At 43.2% G+C, this 16,425-nt stretch overlaps 1 protein-coding gene across 1 annotated transcript in view; it reads right to left on the reverse strand.

The window, feature by feature from the left end:
• Positions 1-16,425, reverse strand: part of COL23A1 (collagen type XXIII alpha 1 chain) — a 346,587-nt gene that overhangs the window by 42,756 nt on the left and 287,406 nt on the right. The window contains exons 4-5 of the mRNA XM_063087529.1: positions 2,161-2,168; positions 452-478 (exon numbers count right to left, since the gene is read on the reverse strand). Of these exons, the coding sequence (XP_062943599.1) occupies positions 452-478; positions 2,161-2,168 (35 nt within the window). The remainder of the gene's footprint in view (positions 1-451; positions 479-2,160; positions 2,169-16,425) is intronic.

Here is a 16,425-nt window from a genome sequence, read left to right on the forward strand (position 1 = left end):
TGAAAGATCTGAGAAGTGGTGACTCTGCAAAGGCTAAACTGGAACCATCCAGTTTCCCATTCCTGAGTGGTGAACATGACATGTAGGCAGGGACAGGGAGCCCCCTGCCCACTGGGAAGAGGTGAGCAGCCAAGCCTGCCCAGAAGGGCATGCCAAGGGCATGACCCTTGGCTCAGGGGTGACACGCTGGCAAGAAAAAGCAGTACTGGTGGATTTGTAATGCCACCCAGACACCTTCTCAAAGCCTCTTTGCTTTGCCCCTAGGGCAGCCCTGGATATTGCACAGCCTTTGTCTTCATGAGCTCAAGCTAATCCCTCCTCAGAAGACCACAGCTACTCAGGAGCAGAAGAGGAGGAAGGCAGGATAGCAGACAGAGTGAAGTCAAGGCTGGGGAAGAATATTGGCTTAAGATGAAAGGGTGAAGAAAGCAAAAAATAAATGACAAATTACCGGGTAGCCATCTCGTCCTGATTGCCCCTGTGGTAATTAATACGTCATTAATAATCAGACTTTCAGCAGAAAACCATATGGCAATGCTTAGAACTCAATCAGGGCCCCGGATCCCCCCAACATTCTGCGGGGTTTGCAGCAGAGGCTGCTAGTTGGTCACTCCCTCTTTAAGGGGGAGAACACGAGGGCTGGGGGACAGAGCCTCCTTTTCCCGCCTCAGAGGGTTGGGCTGGAGGGGCTGTGAGCCTCGGGGCTTCATCAGGGCCACCAGGGAAGACACCTATGTGTGTCCTCCCCATGTCAAGCTAGGGATATAGCGAAGACCACGTGGGGATGTTAGGTTCCCAAGGGTGGTGTCACAGCCACCAACATCGAACCAGGAACTGAAAATGTTCCTTAAATTGGGCCTGCAGAGGGGCCTGGAGTGGATACTCATTTCCTCTCTGTTGTCACTGGGAGAAGTTGAATTGAGAAAGGGAACCTTGGAAGCCAGGAATATGGGGGACATTTATTGCTACCGGATGCTTCTCTGTCCTCTAGCACAGGTCAGTGACCCGGCTGTTGTCCTATGCATCAGCCTCCGTCTTCCTCTCAGACCCCTTTCAGGCTGCAGTCTGAGAATTTCTGCATTTGTTGAATACATTACAGTTAAAACAAAAGTCATTCCATAGTCCTCTGTGTTATGCACTTCGGCGAGTTCACACAAGCTAGCCTCCAAGTGACAGCCAGGAATAACTCAACGGCGAGACACTGCTTGTGGCCAATAAATCTAAGTTTTGTTGGCTTGCTTTTGGCTCAGTGTGGTGCTACATGCATTGAGAAGGCCAGATTCCAAAGGGTATTGATTGGGAAATGAATCATGGCAAGTGGAAGTCAAAAATAAAATGGCTCATCTGAAAGGAATTCCTTGAGAAGGTTAATTCTGGCTCAGGCTGACTGCCAAAGTGCTTCTCGAATGGATTCATTGGGATTTATCGGGCTCTGAAAAACCGCCAAGACAAATCCAAGGCAGACGCATCCCGTGCCTTGGAGAAAGAATGGGATTTCCAGGGCCACTGACAATCCCCCCACGTTCAAAGTTGCCTCTGGCTGGCCAAGGGACATTCAGGGGATTTGCCCAGAGCATCCCCTCACACCCTTCTCAAACAGAGGCATTTCCCTTCTGCTGACATCTGTACACCCTCACCAGCAGGTTGTGCTCACGAGGTCTCATCTGTCTAATCCAGGGAGTGAAATGTATTCTTGCAAAGAAGGAAAATGAACCCCAGGATCTAGTGATAGAGCCCAACTTATTCCTAGAACAACTGCCTGACTTTAAAAGCCCTTTATTTCAAAGTACATGAGACAAAAACATTTTAAAATATCAACCACCACAGAACGGTTAAAGAACGTGGGCATAGACCTTGCATTTCTGTGCACCAGGTTGAGCCAAAGATTTGGTGAGGAGCAGTCAGGCTTGTGCCAACTCTGCTGGAAGGAAAACGATCACAGAATGATTCTGGGGGCCAGTCAAGCCCATGGAATTCTGTGCTTGTGCGCATTTACAAATTAAAAAATAATATGGCTCCTGTCTGAGACTGATTTTCTTTTTCTTAATGACACACCTCTCTAACCAGAAATTATTTTTTGTGGAAGTGCTATAGAGAGAGAACCAAATGTCTTAAAAGTCTTATCTTTCAGGAGCAGAGAGCATAGTCCAGGACACTTACTGGAGGACCTGCAAAACACAAGCAGAAAAGCCACAGTCAGCATTGAAGGGACAGAGGGTCCCTTCGTTCACCTTCAGCAAGCTGTTGGCCACCTCTCCTTAAAAAGCTTTGATGCTGTCATGGCTGTTTCCTGTCACAGTCTTGCAAGTGAGTGTCAGCCCCAAAGCCAAGGGGCAGAACAGAAAGAGCACTTTTGGGCCTGGAGGGGCCAGGGTGGCCGTGTGGGTGGTGATAACAATTCCCACACATACTGGCTCATATCTTCTTTTCATGAGGCTGCTTAGTGCTCATCCATGTTGGGTCTGCCAACAGGAGTAGGAATCAGATCTTGTTCCTGCTTGAGGAGAAAGTTTTGGTTCTTACCAGGAGTTGGTTCATTTCTTGAGGGGGAGAGACTTGGGGGAGAAATCATCTTGGGCAGAGGGAAGCGTGTGCACAAGGGCACACAGATGTGTGTGGCTGAGCTGATGGTCAAGGGTGCTGCTGGCCCAGCCCTGGGTTTAGGTGTGCACGGGGAAGTTGAAGGGGACGAGTCTAGAAGCAAGGGCTGGTGTGGATGGGGGCTCACAGAGAACAACATGAGTTTGCAAAGCATGCTGCATATCCATATTGCATTTGTCCTTCCCAACAACCTCTGTGAGAGGTTGAACAACCATCTACATTTGACAGCTGACAACACAGGCTCCAAGAGAAGTGACTGGTCTGAGGCCACATAGTTGGTTGAGGTTGGAGCTCATCCCGGAAGGAGGTCTCACCTCTCCATGCACTTTCCACTAAGCCACGCCGCTGCCAAACCAGCAACCACTCTGCTCCCGTCAGACCCCAAACCTCACTCTGGAGAATGAGGCTGGCACAGGGAGGCAGCACTCAGCTGTCAGCCGGCCAGGTATTTATGAACTGACAATTCTGAGCCAGGGGCCATGGGGGTAAGAAATGGGACGCAGCACTGGGTACAGGAGGCAAGATCCCTGGCTCACAGAATGTTCACTAAACAGACAGAGAGTCAAGAAAACAATTACACAGGGCAAAGAACAGGAAGCTCCAAGCACATAACGAGGAACATGACCCAGGCTGGGCCAAAGTGGTAGAAGTGGATGGATTCTGGATTGATTCTGAAGGCAGAGCCAGGAGGGTTGCCCGACACACAGATGTAGAGTGTGAGAGGGATGAGTGCAGGAAGATGCCACGATTTGGCTGCAGTAACTGAAAAGACGGAGCTGCCTTCAAGCAGGGGTGGGGAGACTGTCGAGGGCAAGTTTGGCTGGAGCGGTCAGGAGCTCAGCTCGGGGACATCCCAACAGTCAGAAGTTGGGGAGAAGAGAAGGAAGTCTTGGAAGGCAAGTGGAGAACACGTGTCCAGGAGGAGGCAGCGCTCAATCGCCTGTGCGCAGCTCAGTGACTGCACTGCTGACAGACAGGTAAAAGGCCCTGCACGCTGGGTCCAGCAGTGCGGAGGCACAGCCCTGGAGTGGTGCGAGCGGAGGGCTGATGGGAGGGTTTAAGAGAGAAGGGGGGATGTGGGCCACGAATGCTTCTGAGGAGTTCTGCTGCAAAGGCGAGCAAAGGAACAGAGTAGTTGCTTTTTTTGAGGAGGGGGATGGGGAGGGTCCAGACAGGGGAATTTCTATGAGATGAGAGCCACGGCAGCATGGTGCTATAATTGGAGTCATCCAGCAGAGAGGGAAAGATTCGCTGTATAGGAGAAAGGAGGGATTTCTGAGACAATGTTCTTGAGGAGGTGAGAGGGCCTGTCTGGTCTGTCATGGGCACAAGCAGGAGGCAGGAGTGTGGTGCTGCTGGTGTGTGGCCATGGAGGCGAGAGCTCGTGGAAGTTCTCTTCTGATGGTGCCAACTTTTCTGGTGAAGTGAGAAGCGAGCCTATCAGCTTAGAGTGACGATGGTGAAGGAAATGTTGGGGGCTGAGAAGCGGGGGAGGCTGAGGGAGCTGGGGAACGTGGCCTCTCAGCCAGGCAGCGTGAGGGCCCTTGGGGTCTGTGGTCAGCAGCAGAGCGTGTGGAGGGCTACATGTAAGCAGGGGTGGAGCTTTGCCTAGTGAGAAAGCGGGGTGTGGGGGTGGAGTGACAGCACTGGGATTCATGCTGGCACAGGGGACAAGGTGGTGGGATCCATAGATTTTAAGAACAGCGAGATGGAAGGATTGTGGGGGTCAGGGAACTATGGGAGCAGGCTGGAACATGTGAAATATATATTTGGTCTATGTCCCCATTTCCTGATGCACAGCTCCTAAAAGCCTTGAAATCTCTGGAGTGATGGGTATCTTTTGTATGCTCATGAGTTGACTGGTGGATGATGACTAAATAGCTTCAGGATGGGGGCTGGTGACCAGTAAGACCAAGGCAGGATTAGAGGGTTGGGACCGTCAGCCCTATCCCTCAACCTCCAGGGTGGGGAGGGGGGTTGAAGGTTGATTTGATCACTAATGGCCAATGATTTAATCAATCATGCCTGCGTAATGAAGCTTCCAAAAAACCCCCAAAGGACAGGGTTTGGAGAGCTTCTGGATAGGTGACTTGCGGAGGTTCCCAGAGAGCAGCATGGCCTGGGAGGCCATGGAAGCTCCTCGCCCTTCACCCATACCTCACCCTACATATCTTCTCATCTGTATCTTTTGTAATATCCTTTATAATAAACCAGTGAATGTAAGTGAGTGTTTCCCTAAGTTCTGTGAGCCACTCTAGCAAATTAATCGAACCTGAGAAGGGGGTTGTGGGAATCCCAATTTATAGTTGGCTGGTAAGAAGTACAGGTGACAACCTACTAGTTGCAACTGGCATCCGAAGTGGGGGCAGCTTGTGGGACTGAGCCCTCAGCCTGTGGGATATGACCACACCTCCAGGTAGAGAGTGTCAGGATTGAGTTGAATTAGAGGACACCCAGGTGGTGTCCACTGGAGAATCTGTTGGAGAATTCCTTGGTGTGTGGGAAACACCACCGCATGTCTGGTGTCAGAAGTGTAGACTGAGTATGAGTAGAAAAAACACTCTTGGGCTTGTTTTTTCCTATACTTACATGTACGTGAACTGAAACTTTGTGTTTGCTGCATTTATTGGTCGTGAAGAGGCGTAGGGCAAGACCATGGGAGGAGGAGGCCACGGAGCCCAGAGGCTGGGGTGGGCAAGGGGCTCTATGTGGCTATCAAAATTCACAGGAATTCACCCAGAGGTAGTGTTGGAGAGAGAGCTGGTGACCCTGGGGCTGAAATTCCCCAGCAAAGAAGTGGATGCGTCTGGGATCAGAGATGGCTTCAGACACCCTGAACTATTGCCACTCCAGTCTCCATTCTGGGGGCCAGAGTGATGTTTTTCAAAATGCTTTTCAGATCTGATCATGACACTCCCCTCTTCACTGTCTCACTGTTCTTAGGACTTAGGCCCAAATACAGCTGTGCCTTCCATGTGGTGATCTACCCCCCACCCGCCTCTACCAGGCTCCCTCCCTGGCTGCCCCTCTCCACCTGAGCCCCTCAAAACAGTAGGGAGAGATGTGTTACTAACAGGGTGGTGGGCAAACAAGTAATTAACAGGAAAAAGTGAAGTTGGATCCATGCCTCAGCATAAACCAGGATAAATTTCAAAAATCAAATATTTATACATAAAAAACAAAACAAAACATAAATATCCTAGAGGAAAATGTGGGAAAATTCTTTCTAACCTTGGAGAGGGGCAGACTTTTCTACCTACAGTTCATATTCCAGAAGCCATAAAAGAAAAGTCTGATCCAACCATATAAAACCAAAAAATGTCTTCAAGGCAGAAAGCCCTATAAGCAAAGTCAAAAGCCAAACTGAGAAAAATGTATCTAACTAATGTGATAAAGGCTAGATACCTTGATATAAACATGCTCCTATGAATCACCTCTTAAAACCTCAACAACCTAATAGGAAAATGGTTCAAAGATATGAATGCTCACAGAACAGAAAATACAAACGGCCCTTAAACATATGAACTATGAATGAGCTACAAAAGCTAACCCTCACTCATAATAAAAGAAACGAAGGTTAAAATTATAATCATAACAGATTAGAAAAAATAAAAAAAGTTTGATGTGGAGAGCAATAAGGACACTCACCTCACACATTGGTGACAGAGGATAAATTGGAACATTCTCTAAGAGAGTGATTTGGCAATAATTATTAAGATTTATAAAGTGTGCCAATTGCTAAAACAATTATCCTCCTAAAATATATGTGAAAGGATGGGTGTATAATGTTAGAATATTCATCACAGAACTGTGTGAGATAGCAAAAACATTAGAAATAGCACATACAGAACTGATTAAATAAAGGATGGTATATCTATAAATGGAATACCATGCAGCCATGAAAAAGAGGAAGTTCTGTTCTGATATGGAACAATCTCAAAAGTATATTGTCATGTTTTAAAAAAGGTATAGAATGGTATGTATAATGTGCAGCCATTTGTGCTAAAAAATCTGTAGACTTTTGTTTGTCTAAATATGACACACCTCTAGGTGAGGACACAAGAAAGTGGTCATCAGGGTTGCCTCTGAATAGGGGAGCTGAATGACCCGAGGACAGGAGTGGCAGGGAGACTGACTTTCCACCATGAACTCTTTCATGTCATTGGATAAATGTGCATAGCTTATTAAGTCAGAAAAGTCAATACACTTGAACTTGAAAATGGCTGGAGAAAGCTCCATGTCTTTGTCTGGTCCTCCCAGTGTTTTTTTTTTTTTGTCCTCCCAGCTTTTGCTGCCTTTCCTCACACTCACCTTCAAGTTCCCTCAAGGAAGTTCAGACTGGGATTATCATTCTGAGAGCTCATGGTCCTGAGAGCAGAGCCCTGGGGCCTGGCACAAGGAGCAGCCCAGAGAAGACGAGGCAGGAGCTGTAAGAGTAACCATCGCTCACTCACACTGGGAGCTCCACTCTCTGCTTTCTACATACCATCTCGTGTAACCCCTGCTGCAAGTGCACTAGGTGCATTTGACAGATGAGGAAACTGAGGCTCAGAAAGGTCACCACGCCCAGGGTCATGTCCTTTTCTGACCTAGGCAGGACCCAGGCAGTCTGTTTCAAGCCTAACAAAGTGGGGTGGGGCGGGGGTGGTGGTGGTGGAGAGAAACTATTTTGGCCGAAACAGCTCTAACATGTACTGAGATTCCTCTGAGATTCTCCGGAGGGTGTGTGGTGTGTCTGAGGTCACCAGGCTAGTGAGGGTGTGGATCAGGCCAGAAGTAGACCTGTGGGTCCCTAAACCCATCGCATTATCCAGTCTCCAGAGGGGAGGCCACAGTGGAAATGGCAGCATTCCAGAGACTGATCCCGTCACTGATGGGACAGGCCACATCCAGCCCATTTGTAAGACTCCAAAACACACTGACCCACCACCTCTCTCAGGCCCCACTGGCACTATGTAACCAGTCCACCATTGCTTTGCACCATCATCACGGTTACAGCCTCCTAACCAGACTCCTTCTGGGCACCCATCCCTACCAGCCAGAGGGTCCTTTTAAAAATGCCCAACCTCTTCCCAGGACTTTCCATGGCGCGTGGAATAAAATCCAAACTCCTGGCCCAGCTGTCCTGTATGGCCCAATCCTCGTCAACCCCTGATGCCCTCGGCCACAGTGTTCTGCTCAACTCATCTTTCTCGGTTCTCCAAGGTGCCAGCTCTTTTGGGCCTTAAGACATTCACATCTGCAATATTCCTGTGGCTATCAGGGAGCAGCTTCATTGTCACAGTCGTGGACAAGCCTTCCGCAACTGTGACACCTGAAGACGTCTCCTCGCCCTTCATGCATTGGTTATCATACCTCCCTGGTTATTTCCTTCCAAACACTTGTCCCAGCCTGTAATGATTAAACTCATTTTGTGTAATGATTAAACTCATAGTGTCTATGACTATCTGTCAGTCCCAGTAGCCAGGCAGCAGCTCCCTGAAAGCTGAGACCTCATCTGCCCAGTTCTTGCTGTCTCCCTGCTGCCTAGATCATGGCCCGGCAGGCACAGCACTAATAAGTATGTGCTGATTAGATGAGGGGTGAAAGGGGCAGGCCATCACTGTAAGCCCTTGACTCACTGTACAGGGTTTGTGCTGCGGCTGCCATAGCCTCTGGAGATGGACTCTACAAGCCTGCAGCAAGCTGGACACCTGAGTCATGGATGGAACGGAGGGCTTGGCTCAGGCCATCTGGGCTCCCTGCTTAAAAGTGAGCTGGCTGCGGGGCCTCCAGCAGACCACATGGTGGTCCCCCCCCTTGGCCTGGCCCCACAAGTATGTTTTGTGCCCCAGCTCTTCCGCATACAGCTTTCAAACGTGTGTTCCAAGCATTGGCTGGATCGTTGAATTTGCTGTCAGGAATGTGGGAGCAGTTAAATAAGAGCCAGATGACTTGGGAAATAAATAAAATGGGTCTGAGGAAGTAGAGGGTTCAGTGATTCTGGGGCCTCTTTAACTGAACGGATGAGGCGTGACAGGGTTTCCCAAACTGGGAGCCATGCCCATTCATACCTTGAGTTAGGAGACAGCTTGGGTGGGTGAGCTGCTTGCTCAGTGTTGACAGGTAAGCAGAGATGGGTAGTGGGTTTGGGAGCCCACAATGCCCACCTTGAACTCTTAGCCCCTCTGGCGACAACCATTTCCATGGTGTTTCCCAAAGGGCATGTTCAGCCTTCCTGGAAAAGCAAACTGGGAAGAGTATTTCCTGCTGCCTGGCAGGGCCCCGGCCCACACACCAGGTGAGGGCTGGCCTTGGTGGCCTAAGGCTGCTGGGGTCATTGTCCCTGATCCCAGCCCCATACTAGCTCCTCTCTGTTGCCCCTGGACTCCTGACTCCCTCTCCGCCTGTTACCTGCTCTCCCTGGTTCTCACTGAACTCTCTGTCTCTTTTATTCAGTCAGCTCAGGTAAGATGCTGTGCCCCGGCTGCCTACTCTCAGAAACACAACTTACCCCCACAGGGGACAGCCTTCAGACATGCTTCTCAGGAACTTTTCCCCAAAGGAGTGGAGTACGCCAGGGGCTTTTATACTGAGTTTGTCATTAGATGAAATGAGGCTTAGAGGTTGGTAAATCCAGAGGCTATAATGAGTTAGTAAGCTAGGATGATGAGTTAGGAGTTTGCTCCTGTGAAATGTGGGGAGTAACCACCCCTGCCTCTCTGGACGGCTACAAGGATTGAATGAGACCGTGTGTGTGTGTAAAGTGCTCAGTACAGCACTGGCACAGAAGAGGCACCAAAAACCAAGTGCAGGTGGAATTACAGCATTCTCTCTTTTTACTGCATGCACGTGTGCGCGCACACACACACAGAGATCATAGATCTTTAAGGAGAAGAGAAACACAGCTGGTAGTTTCCTGTTGTTTGGCTTCATGTCTCAGAACTAACCCTGACTACAACAGATTTAGAGAAGCTCCTATTTAAACAGGACCTCAGCTGGGCCTCTAGCATCTCGGCTGTGATAGAACTGCTGGGTACAAGGCTGCACCTCTGGAATTCAGCATCAAGCAGGCCGGCCTGGGCATGGAAGTTGGCTCAGGCAATGACCCTGCTCAGACACTGTACAGGGTAGGCAGTGGTGTTGATTAGAAGTCTGGGTGGAAGGTAAATACTATTTTTTTTTTTTTTTTTTTAAAGATGACCAGTAAGGGAATCTTAACACTTGGCTTGGTGTTGTCAGCACCACGCTCAGCCAGTGAGTGAACTGGCCATCCCTATATAGGATCCGAACCCATGGCCTTGGTGTTATCAGCACCGCACTCTCCCAAGTGAGCCATGGGCTGGCCCCTGAAGGTAAACACATTTTTTAAAAAAAATGACAGCTTTGTTGAGGTATATTTCATATACCATAAAACTCACTCTTTTAAGTATACTCCAGTGATTTTTAGTATATTCACAGAATTGTGCAACCATCAGCATTATATATTTTTATTTATCTTTCATTTTTGAAAGGTAGTGTTGCTGGATGTAAGATTCTTGGTTGATAGTTTTATTTTATTTTATTTTTTAGCTCTTTGAATATGTCATGTCATCGCACTGCTTTCTGGACCTCATTGTTTCTGATGGGAAATTAGCTGTTAATCTTACTGAGGTTCCCCTGTATGTACGAGTTGTTTTCCTCTTGCTCCTGACTTTCTGCATTTTTACTATGATGTGTTTCGGTCTGTATCTCTTTGCATTTATCCTACTTAAGAGTTCATTAAGCTTCCTGGATATGTAAATTATTGTTTTCAGCAAATTCGGAAAGCTTTCATCCATATTTTCTCCAATATTTTTTCCTGCTATTTTCTCTTTTCTGTCCTTATGGTACTCCCATTGCATGTATGTTTGTGCACTTAAAGGTGTCCCACATTTTTCTGAGGCTGTTTACTTTTCTTCATTCCATTTTCTGTCTGTTCTTCAAATCACATGATCTCTATCAGTGTATCTTCAAGTTCTCTGACTCTTTCTTCTGACAGTTCAAAGAACATCTTTTCAACCACTTTCGAAACTCTTTAAGGAATTTTTAATTTTGGTGAAGTCCAGCTTATCAATTTTTTCTTTTGTCACTTGTGTTTTAGTGTCATATCTAAGAAACCATTGCCTAACTCAAGGTCATAAAGATTATTCCTGTGTTTTGTTGTACTTATTTTACAGCTTACCTCTTACATTTAGGTCTATGATACATTTTGAGTTAATTTTTGTGTATGACATGAACAAGTCCAACTTCACTCTTTTGCATTTAGTTATCCTAGCACCACAGAATTATCTTGGAGTCCTTGTCAAAGATATATTGACAGTAAATGGAAGGATTTATTTCTGGAATCTCAGTTCTATTCATTGATCTATATGTCTATCCTTATGTCAGTATCACACTATCTTGATTACTGTAACTTTATATGACTTTTAAACCTGGAAGTGTTAGTCTTTTAACTTTGTTCTTTTTCAAGGTGTGTTGGCTATTCTGGATCCCTTGCATTTCCATGTGCATTTTAGGATCAGTTTGACAATTTCTGAAAAAGTCCAGCTAGAATTTTGGTTGTGACTGAGTCAACTCTGTAGATCAATTTGTGAATACTGCCATCTTAAGTGTAGTAAGTCTTCAAATCCATGAACATGGGATGCCTTTCCACTATTTAGGTCTTCTTTAATTTCTTTCAATAATATTTTATTGTTTTCAGTTATGAGTCTTGCACTTCTTTTGTTAAATTAATTCCTAAGTATTTTATTCTTCTTCATGCTTTTGTAAATGGAACTGTTTTCTTCATTTCATTTTCAAATTCTTCATTGCTAGTGTATAGAAATACACTTTATTTTTGTATACTAATCTTGTATCATGCAACCTTGCTGAATGCATTTATTAGCTCTAATGATTTTTTGTCTATTCTTTAGAATTTTCTCTATATAAGATCATGCCATCTGCAAACAGAGACAGTTTCACTTCTTTTCCCATCTGAATGCCTTTTATTTATTTTTCTAGCTTAATTGCCCCAGCCAGAACATTTAACACAATGTTGAAGAGAAGCAGCAAGAGTGGACATCCTTGTCTTGTTCCTGATCTTAGGGAAAGGCTTTCAGTCTTTCACCATTGAGTATGATGTTAGCTGTGGGTTTTTCACAGATGCCCTTTATCAAGTTGAGGAAGTTTTTTTTATTCTTAATTTGTTGAGTGGGTTTTTTTAATCATGAAAAATTATGGATTTTGTCAAATGATTCATCTGCATTTATTGAGATAAACATGTGGTTTTATCTTTTTATCAAAAATATGGTGTATTACTTTGATTGATTTTGGATGTTAAACCAAGCTTGCATTCTTGGGATAAATCTCACTTATTGTATAATCTTTTTGATATATGGCTGGATTCATTTGCTTGTATTGTTGAGGATTTTTGTGTCTATATTCATAAGGGATATTAGTCTATAGTTTCTTTTCTTGTGATTTCTTTATCTAGCTTTGTTATCAGGATAAATCTGGCCTCAGAATGAGTTGGAAAGCATTCCCTCCACTTCTATTTTTGGGAAGAACTTATGTATGGTTGGTATTAATTTTTCTTTACGTGTTTGTTAGAATTAATCAGTGAAGTCATCTGATTCTGGGCTTTTATCGGAAGTTTTAAAATCACTGGTTCAATCTCTCTACTTGTTATAGATCTATTCAGTCTTTCTATTTCTTCTTGAGTCAGTCTTTGCAGTTTGTGTCTTTCTGAGAATTTGTCCATTTCACCTAGGTTATCTAATTTGTTGGCATACTATTGTTCATAGTACTCCCTTTTAATTCCCTTCCTTTTTGTAAGGTTGCTACTGATGTCCCTTCTTTTATTCCTGATTTTAGTATTTTGAGACTCCATTCTTTACTTCTTGGTCAGTCTAGTTAAAGGTTTGTCAATTTTGTTGATCTTTTCAAAGAATCAACTTTTGGTTTTGTTGATTTTCTCCATTGTTTTTCTATTTTCCATTTCATTTCTTTCTGCTCTAATTTTATGATTTTCTTCCTTCTGTTTGCTTTGGTTTAAGTTTGCTCTTATTTTTCCAGTTTCTTAAGTTGATATGTTAGTCATTAATTTGACCTCTTTATTCTATTTTTTAAACTTAGGTATTTATAGCTATAAATTTCCATCTAAATGCTATTTTAGCAACACTGTATAAGTTTTGGTATGTTGTGTTTTCATTTTCATTTATCTTAAAGTATTTTTTAGGGCTGGCCAGTTAGGTCAGTTGGTTAGAGTGCAGCCTTATAACCCCAAGGTCAAAGTATTTTTTGTTTTCCCTTGTGATTTATTCTTTGAGTAATTAGTTATTTAGAAGTATGATATTCATCTTCTCTATATTTGTGAATTTCCCATATTTCTTCCTGTTATTGATTTTTAATTAATTCCTTTATGGTCCAAGAACATATTGTGTATGATTTCAATCCTTTTAAATTGGCCTGTGGCTCACTCGGGAGAGTGTAGTGCTGTTAACACCAAGGCCACAGGTTCAGATCCCATATAGGGATGGCTGGTTAGCTCACTGGGTGAGCGTGGTGCTGACAACACCAAGTCAAGGGTTAAGATCCCCTTACTGGTCATCTTTAAAAAAAATAAAAAATAATAAATAAATAAATAAATTTATTGAGGCTTATTTTACAGCCTAACATGTTTTCTGTCCTGGAGAATGTTCTATTTTCATTGTTGTTGGTTGGAATATTCTAAAGATATCTGTTAGGTCTAGTTGGTTTACAGTGTTGTTCAGGTCTTCTATTTTTTTAGTTTTCTTTCTTTTTGTGGATTTTTTCTATACATTATTGAAAGTGGGGTATCTAAGTCTTCAATGATTATTGTTGAGTTGCCTATTTCTCCCTTCAGTTCTGTCAGTTTTTGCTTCACGTATTTTGGGGCTCTGTCGTTAGGTGCATAGAAATTTATAATTTCTCTATGTTATTTTTTCATTATGAAATGTCCTTCTTTGTCTCTATTAACAATTTTTGTCTTAAAGTCTATTTTGCCTGATATAGCCAACACAGCTCTCTTTTGGTTATTGTTTGCATGATGTCTTTTTCTAGCATTTTATTTTCAACCTATTACATTTTTTAATCTAAAGTTTGTCTCTTATGACAGCATATAGGAGGATCATGCTTTAAATATTTTTTTAACTGTTGTAAAATACACATAACATAAAATTGGTCATCTTAATCATTTTTAAGTGTCCAGTTCAAGATTCTTTGTTTTTTGTTTCGGTAATGTGACTAAGATGTGCTTAGGGGTGTATGTCTTTGAGTTTATTCTACTTAGAGTTTGTTGAGCTTCTTGGAAGTGTAGGTTAATGTGAAGATTTGGCCATTATTTCTTCAAATATTCCTTCTGCATATATTTTTTTCTCTCCTTCTGGGACATAATTATGTGTACATTGGCACACTTGATAATGTCCCACAAGTTTTTATTTTATTTTATTTTATTTATAAAAGATGACCGGTAAGGGGTTCTCAACCCTTGGCTTGGTGTTGTCAGCACCACGCTCAGCCAGTGAGCAAACCGGCCATCCCTATATAGGATCTGAACCCGTGGCCTTGGTGTTATCAGCACTGCACTCTTCTGAGTGAGCCACAGGCCGGCCCTGTCCCATAGGTTTTTAAGGCTCTGTTCATTTTTCTTTATTCTTTTTTCTTTCTGTTCCTTAGACTGCATAATATCAACTGACCTATTTTCAAGTTTGCTGATTCTTTCTCCCACCAGCCAAAATCTACTGTTGAGCACCTCTAGTGAATTTTCCATTTCAATTATGGTACTTTACAGCTCCAGAATTTCTATTTGGTTCTTCTTTTTCTTCTTTTTAAAAATACTATCTACCTTTTTATTGATATTGTCCTTTTGGTGGAACATAATTCTCATGCTTTCCTTTAATTCTTTAGATATGGCTTCCTTTAATTCTTTGAATGTATTTATAATAGCCAATACAATGTCTTTGTCTACTAAGTCCATTTGGGCCTCCTCAGAGACAGTTCCTATTGACTGCTTTTTCCCCTTTTTTAATTGTCATATTTTCCTGTATCTTTGCATGTACTCTCTCTCTCTCTATATATATACATATATATACACATATATATGTGTGTGTGTATATATATATATATTTCATTTTTCATTTTCTTTTTTTAAAAAAAAAACTGGACATTTATTTATTTATTATTTATTTATTTATTTATTTATTTATTTTAATTTTTATTTATTTATTTATTTATTTTTGGTAGCTGGCCAGTATGGGGATCCAAACCCTTTGACCTTGGTGTTATAATACTGTGCTCTAACCAACTGAGCCAACCCACCAGCCTCTAATAAACACATTTTTTATTTTTTATTTTAATTTTATTTTATTTTATTTTTTTTAAATTTTATTTTGTCGATATACATTGTAGCTGATTAATGCTCCCCATCACCGAAACCTCCCTCCCTTCTCCCTCCCCCCCTCCCCCCCAACAATGTCCTTTCTGTTTGTTTGTTGTATCAACTTCAAATAATTGTGGTTGTTATATCTTCTTCCCCCCCCCCCCCCCCCCGGTTTGTGTGTGTGTGTGTGTATGTGTGTGTGTGAATTTATATATTAATTTTTAGCTCCCACCAATAAGTGAGAACATGTGGTATTTCTCTTTCTGTGCCTGACTTGTTTCACTTAATATAATTCTCTCAAGGTCCATCCATGTTGTTGCAAATGGCAGTATTTCATTCGTTTTTATAGCTGAGTAGTATTCCATTGTGTAGATGTACCACATTTTCCGTATCCACTCATCTGATGATGGACATTTGGGCTGGTTCCAACTCTTGGCTATTGTAAAGAGTGCTGCGATGAACATTGGGGAACAGGTATACCTTCGACTTGATGATTTCCATTCCTCTGGGTATATTCCCAACAGTGGGATGGCTGGGTCGTATGGTAGATCTATTTGCAATTGTTTAAGGAACCTCCATACCATTTTCCATAGAGGCTGCACCATTTTGCAGTCCCACCAACAATGTATGAGAGTTCCTTTTTCTCCGCAGCCTCGCCAGCATTTATCGTTCATAGTCTTTTGGATTTTAGCCATCCTAACTGGGGTTAGATGGTATCTCAATGTGGTTTTGATTTGCATTTCCTGGATGCTGAGTGATGTTGAGCATTTTTTCATATGTCTGTTGGCCATTTGGATATCTTCCTTAGAGAAATGCCTACTTAGCTCTTTTGCCCATTTTTTAATTGGGTTGCTTGTTTTCTTCTTGTAAAGTTGTTTGAGTTCCTTATATATTCTGGATATTAATCCTTTGTCAGATGTATATTTTGCAAATATTTTCTCCCACTCTGTTGGTTGTCTTTTAACTCTGTTAATTGTTTCTTTTGCTGTGCAGAAGCTTTTTAGTTTGATATAATCCCATTTGTTTATTTTTCCTTTGGTTGCCCGTGCTTTTGGGGTCGTATTCATGAAGTCTGTGCCCAGTCCTATTTCCTGAAGTGTTTCCCCTATGTTTTCTTTAAGAAGTTTTATTGTCTCAGGGTGTATATTTAAATCCTTAATCCATTTTGAGTTGATTTTAGTATACGGTGAGAGGTATGGATCTAGTTTCATTCTCCTGCATATCGATATCCAGTTATCCCAGCACCACTTGCTGAAGAGGCAGTCCCTTCCCCAGTGAATAGGCTTGGTGCCTTTGTCAAAGATCAGATGGCAGTAAGTGTGTGGGTTGATTTCTGGATTCTCTATTCTATTCCATTGGTCAGTGTGTCTGTTTTTATGCCAGTACCATACTGTTTTGGTTATTATAGCTTTGTAGTATAGCTTAAAGTCAGGTAGTGTTATGCC

The sequence above is a fragment of the Cynocephalus volans genome, chromosome 2 (genome assembly GCF_027409185.1).
Source record: "Cynocephalus volans isolate mCynVol1 chromosome 2, mCynVol1.pri, whole genome shotgun sequence".
Classification (NCBI taxonomy): Eukaryota; Metazoa; Chordata; class Mammalia; order Dermoptera; family Cynocephalidae; genus Cynocephalus; species Cynocephalus volans.